General features: G+C 36.0%; 1 protein-coding gene across 1 annotated transcript in view; it reads left to right on the top strand.

Annotated features, from left to right (window-relative positions):
- The window catches only part of ANXA1 (annexin A1), a gene marked incomplete at its 5' end in the record, with an annotated part of 7,105 nt that extends 1,046 nt beyond the window's left edge, over window positions 1-6,059 (top strand). Inside the window, 7 exons of the mRNA XM_009069217.1 lie at window positions 660-739; window positions 1,597-1,653; window positions 2,858-2,951; window positions 3,579-3,674; window positions 4,665-4,723; window positions 5,598-5,720; window positions 5,905-6,059. Of these exons, the coding sequence (XP_009067465.1) occupies window positions 660-739; window positions 1,597-1,653; window positions 2,858-2,951; window positions 3,579-3,674; window positions 4,665-4,723; window positions 5,598-5,720; window positions 5,905-5,964 (569 nt within the window). The remainder of the gene's footprint in view (window positions 1-659; window positions 740-1,596; window positions 1,654-2,857; window positions 2,952-3,578; window positions 3,675-4,664; window positions 4,724-5,597; window positions 5,721-5,904) is intronic.
- Between the last annotated feature and the right edge of the window lie 374 nt (window positions 6,060-6,433).

The following is a 6,433-nucleotide window of genomic DNA, read 5'->3' as shown; positions in this document are numbered from 1 at the left end:
TCTTCTCTTGTAACTAAACCTTGGCTGACTTTTAGAGATATCACTAGGCTTGAAAAAAACACCTTAATGAGTTAGCAGCACAGAAAAGCAAACAGTGAACTACAAGGGGAAGGTATCTGAAGAAATGACTAAAACATCACGGGGTGTCTGTCAGAAATGTCAACTTTACAGTGTTGTCTAATTAAATACTGTGTTCAGAGATTATGGGCTAACTTTTCCAAGACGTTGCCATTCAAGTGGTATTAGAAGCCCAAATTAATAGCTTAATTTTTCAGGAGAGTTTTGTGATCGTGTTCAGTGCTGATAAGAACAGACAGAAATAAGAATGAAAAAATGGCTCAGAATAAGTTTTTTTTGTACTTCACAAGCAGGAGCCGAATGCAATGTCACCTATAACATGTTAGAGAAGATGCTTTTCATCAGATTTTGGGTTTAACCTCCAATTTCACAATACATCTCAAGATATAGAGGATATACTACAAATACACCCCCTTACTTGAAGCTCAATGAAAGTAAGAAAACTGCATTTCTAGTGAGCGTATTTGGATGGAAAATGAAGAAAAGACTGCAAAAATAATAGAATGGTTTGAAACAGATCTTTATAGGTTATCTAATCTACCTAGTTGCTAACTATAAAACAAACTATGATTTGATTTCAGTGCTTAAGAGAGATCTGACACAAGACATTATCTCTGACACATCTGGAGACTTTCAGAAGGCTTTGGTTGCTCTAGCCAAGGTATGCTGTGCTAAAGTATTTTGAGTGACGGTATTTGTGATAGAAGTCAGTGTTGTCAAGACTATTTTAGAGAGACATACAATATTTATTTCCTTGCATTGTCTTTTACTTTCCTATCTTGAAATTGTTCTTAAACTATAATGAGATTTTATCTCAAATGCATTTTAAAGAACATTACTATTTATCATAAGACATACTTTATTATTTATCATTTATGCTTTTAAGACTTTGTGTGCTGTCTTTAAGCACTTGAAAAACATGTGTAATGTCATGTCACTTGACTAGAAAAAGAAAAACAAATAGAGAAATAAACCTTTTGTCTTACTGATGTGGGGACATGGGCAGGGAGTTAACAGTGGACAAATCACTTGTAAATTGATGTTCAAAAGCAGATGACTTTAGAGCTGCCCAATAAAAAGACTCTTTTCAAATGCATAAATATTTGATTTTTGTGTACATGTATATCAAGCTTGTACATGCAGACAGGATTATTTTTTGATATGCCCATGTACATGATTAGGATATTCAGTTTTTGGTTTCAAGTAACTTGAAAATAGTCTATTGAATGATCATTAGGGAACATCTCACAAGTTCTAAGCCAGTAATTTCACATCAATAACAATACTTCCTGTGGATCTTTATATAGGACTTCAGAAATAAGTTGCTGAGTTCACAAGAGTGAACTCAGACTAGAAATAGAACAGTTTTATTCAAAGAATGGTTGACATTACTGTACCTATATCCAATTATATACTAATTTATGTATGAAAATGGTTCTGCAGAACTCTAAAAGGTTGAGTTCTGGTGAACTGAATGATTTTGAGGACGAATGACATTTTGTTTATTTATTAATATAGGGTGACCGATGTGAAGATCCTCATGTGAATGATGAACTTGCTGACAATGATGCCAGGGTAAGATCAGGAAATTAGATCTTCACCCTAATATCTAGCTTCAGAAATGTTTCTGCCAGATCTTTTCTAATTTCTGTAAATCATGTGGGACATCTGAAGTACAGGTTGGACCCTATCTTCCTTCTGTTTATAACATGGCTGTTGAATTCATGTCTTGAAGACAAGGATGTACTTATATATGTGCAGAACCAGCTACCATACCTTGACCAGTGTGAACTCTGCAGTATGTTAACTACAGTCATTGCTTTACAGTAATGAACCTTTAAGATAGGGTAAACCTCACGGTCATTTTCTGAATAATTCTAAAATAAACATCTGATTTTTTCCTTATTTCTTCCATCATTAGTGTGACTATTTTTGTTAATCTTGGTAAACCTTAGCAGTGTTTCCTGCGTTTTACCTATAAAATCTTACATCATTATTACAATTTAAATGTAGATAGACTTGAAATTGATTTTTAAAAAATCTAGCCAAGGAAAGGCCATTGGAAAAATACTGGGTTTATTTCTGCTATATAAAGGGTTAGGGTTTGGCTTTGTCATCAGCCCTATATATGAAAGGTCATTAAATTAATACTCTGAGCTCAAAAATTCAGTACTATTTATCCCGATGCAAAATATTGTTAGATCTTTGTGCTGTGTGGAGGTCTTTAGTTACTAGTTTTAGACAGGTTTGAGGATGTGAGGAAAATGAGGGAGGCTGATTTGTCTGTTATTTTCCATTAAAGTCACTCCTGGAAAGACACAAAGGTGTTTGTGGTGCATAGGCTTCTCCTGAGTATTTGACCAGTTGATAGCAGAGATAATTTTGATAGTCTGAAGAAAGCCTACTAGTCCTAAACTCCCATGCAAACTGACAACATAACATGATAAATGAGAAATAATTTCATTCAACTATGTAGTATACCCAGGAGAACTATGTAGGGATCATAAAATGTCTGAAAATATGTTTTCGAGGTACATAGTGTTTTCTAGGTATGTAATGTTTTCTAGGTACTATTAGGACTTAAATTAAGTATGCAGTATTACTTTACGGAGCTAGAGTTAGTCTGAGGTAGGGTAAAGTTTTGATATGGATTGTGTTATGGCTAGAGCTTGTTACTGATGAACAATGACCTACCTTTCGATGTTAGCCTCAGAAATGCAGTATTTCTGTTTGAGCTTTACTATTGCAGTATTGACTTTACTGCTTTCTTTTATGATAGGCCTTGTATGAAGCAGGAGAGAAAAGGAAAGGAACAGACATTAATGTGTTTGTTAATATTCTTACTACAAGAAGCTACCCACATCTTCGAAGGGGTATGTTAAAACTTTGTGCTTCACTCGAATGGTTTTTGAAGGTGGCCTGCTCATGAACTCTATATTCATGAATCTATATCAAGAAGATACATGTTATCAAGATGTGACTCTGCCTGGTACAAAGGTCTTTGTAATTGGATGCATGCTTGTTGACTAATCGTGCATTTGGCAGCATGGCTGTTCTTTCCATAGTAGAGGTGAGCAATATAATTTTGGCTGTTATCAAAACTATTGCCATGAAGACTTAAATGGGTAGTGGTCACAATGCCAAGCAATCAGTGTGGCAGAGGTTCTGAATTCTCCCCAATATGGCCTTGCTTCTCAGCCAGTTTTCCCTGGATAGAGGGCTATAACACAATGTCACAGGCTCTGGTATAGTCAGGATCACCTCTATCTGTACCAATGGGAACATGAACACTACTAGCCTAACAAAATCTAATTCCTTATGCTGACTCCACGAGTCTCTGCAGTAACACTGCTGTTTACACTGTGCTGTCTGAAGAAAATGGGAAAGAGAACCTACAAACAGTCCTCTGCTGCAGCAGTGAGGACAGAATAAGGCAAAGGTGATGTAGGGACCATACTGTACTTTCATCACTATTCACTGTGTTTTCTTCCTTTATTTAGTCTTTCAGAGGTACAGCAAATACAGCAAGCATGACATGAACAAGGTACTGGATTTGGAGCTGAAAGGTGATATTGAGAACTGCCTAACTGCCCTTGGTAAGTGATTCTTCAGATTGCAACCTACTGGACATACTGACTATGAAAACTTAACTTTTACTTCTGCCATACTTGCTCTGATGGGAAACTATTCTGGACTTACCCTGCTTCATTGAGAAACTTGCTAAATAACACCTTGGAGTATCTAATCCAGTCATAGTGATTTAAGTCAGTTAAAGTCGGTGAATGTGTAGAAATACCTCTCCTGGTATGTGGAAAGGTCTTTTATGGAGAAGAGATGAGCCATCAGCATAGAAAGATCTTTACAGGAGGTCAGTATGCAAAAAAGGAGCTGTCAGAACTGGCACAATAGTTTTAAACCTGTCTTCAAACAAACAGAACCAAACCCATTGTTCTCCAAGTTTCATGTTGCAAAGACAGTTATTATACATGTTTATTAAAAATACAACAAATTTCCTTTTGTGGGTTTGTTCAAGAAGTATGAAGTTAGTGACTGTTGTGTATAAATATAAGGTGAGGCAGTGACTCACTCTTACTTGTGGAGCAGGGGTGGAATCAAGAGCCAGACACCCATCTTGTTCTCAGCTTTTATATCACAGTCAAGCATATTTTGAAAAAAAGAATGATACCCATCAGATCCCACTTAATATCGAAAGTGAAGGGCAATTACTCTACTACGACTTGGTTTACAAAACATTAGATCATAATCTCCAGCTCTAACTGCAGAAGACATAAGTGCTTTCAAATTTTTCTTCTTGGGAACTGTGACATCTTTTGTGGCAGAAAATAGGGAGAACAGTCTTGTCTTTCTTGGAACTGTTCTCCCCAGACCAATTGCCTTCTGAATGGATGGAGGAAAGGAACTGTTCCTTCTCCTACACTTTGAAAACAAATAATAGAAGTACATAAATAAGATTTGCTGGTAGAAATAATGAGACTGGTTTGAAAGTTTTTTGTTTCCAGCCTTTTGTCATTTGTTACTTGTTACATGTATAGCAGAAGTGACTTTATCTCACTGCTTCATTACAGTGAAGTGTGCCACAAGCAAGCCAGCTTTCTTCGCTGAAAAACTCCATCTGGCAATGAAGGTAACCTAAAAAACTTCTCTTTTTAAACAAGAGGTGCTTTATAAGCTGAAAAATAAAAAGCTAGCTAGAGTTCTCTAAGCCCTTTATGAGATAGAAAAGGACTGCAGAAGTATTGTATTTCTGTCACTCCTTCTGTTCCTTCCTTTGAAACCCGAGGAATAGGTTTGTATAGTTGTCTGTTTGCTGTAGTGTGTTCAGAAGAGTATCTGTCTATCCCCACATCTTTTACTGTCAACAGTAATTGAAAGCTGTCTGGAACTTTTCTTACTTACAAAACCACAAAAATATTAGTAAAAACCAAATAGGAGATAAATTACAGATCTCAGCAAGAACCTTGTAGAAGCCTAATCTTTGACATGACATCCATGATCCTTCTGGCACATTTGGAACCCAAGTTGAGTAAGACAGCTGGAGATCATCAAACAGTCTAGTATGTAGGTATTGTCATAACTCCTGTGACCTGGTTAGGAGCACTACGTGACAAATTGAGTGAAACATTATGAAAATAAAGATCATTGCACTATTAAAAAATAATGAAAAAAAGGCAGTGAAGTCTAGGTTGCCTCTGATGTCTAGCATGGAACAGTAAAGGAGATGTCTCTTTTTAGGAAACAGCTAAAAGAAATGTGTAAAAAAATACCCATGATGGAGGTATCCTATCAGAAGTGAATTGTGCTCACAGGGTACAGAAGGCTGATATGAGAGGATGGTGCTATGAGAGATATTAAAGGAATAGGATGCGAGTTCTGTTCATCCACAAACGAGTCTCATGGATTAACACATAGAATTTGACTGAAGGTGTTTCAATTACATTAGTAGCATCTTTTCATTTTTTTTCCTTTTTCCTTTTTTTTTTTTTTTTTTTTTTTAACAGGGTGTTGGGACACGGCACAAAGACCTCATCAGAATCATGGTTTCACGCCATGAAGTGGATATGAATGAGATCAAAGGCTATTACAGGAAGCTGTATGGCATCTCTCTCCGCCAAGCCATTATGGTAGGTTTTCACTCAGGTGACATATGAAATGCAAAACAGCTGGATGATTTTGGAAGTCCAGTAAAAATTTGTTAACTGATGAAGCACTGGTGTTTGGTACGTGCATATTGAATGCTAATTGAACTTTGCTTCACCTGAGACAGTTATTGTAACAATTGTGGGCTTTTTGTTCTTAAATTGACAGGATGAACTGAAAGGGGATTATGAAAGCGTCCTGGTGGCTTTATGTGGAAGTGATAACTAAGTTTCATGTTCCTGAAATGCACTCAAGTCTGGTTGCTGAAGGTTTTTGTATTTGCCTGTCTACATGAAACACAGGCTTTATGTGGTGAGGTTTCTGTAGCATAGTACTTAGTCTGTATGTATTATGCTGGAAACCTGTAACCCAGAATGTATTTTTTTCAGTATCTTTATTCTGAATGGCATTAGTGTATCTGTTTGCCATTATTTATCCAAAGCCAAAGAATGCCTCTAAGTTTTTATTCTTCTTGATTAATCATAAAAATGATGAAGTTTTCATCTATGGTAAGCAAATAAACTTTTTAAAATAAAATTAATCCATGTGGAACTTTGTATGCCCTTTGTTGTATTTCTGCATTCAATTTCACATTGTCTTACAACACTGTGTGAGAGAAAATCAGTAAATAAATTTTAAAAAAATCAAAAAAATAATGTGCCTATATCAGACAATATAGCTGAGTCTGCCTTTTCAT

This window comes from Acanthisitta chloris, unplaced genomic scaffold (assembly GCF_000695815.1).
Source record: "Acanthisitta chloris isolate BGI_N310 unplaced genomic scaffold, ASM69581v1 scaffold17352, whole genome shotgun sequence".
NCBI classification, from domain to species: domain Eukaryota; kingdom Metazoa; phylum Chordata; class Aves; order Passeriformes; family Acanthisittidae; genus Acanthisitta; species Acanthisitta chloris.
This window is presented reverse-complemented; position numbering and strand designations above follow the sequence as displayed.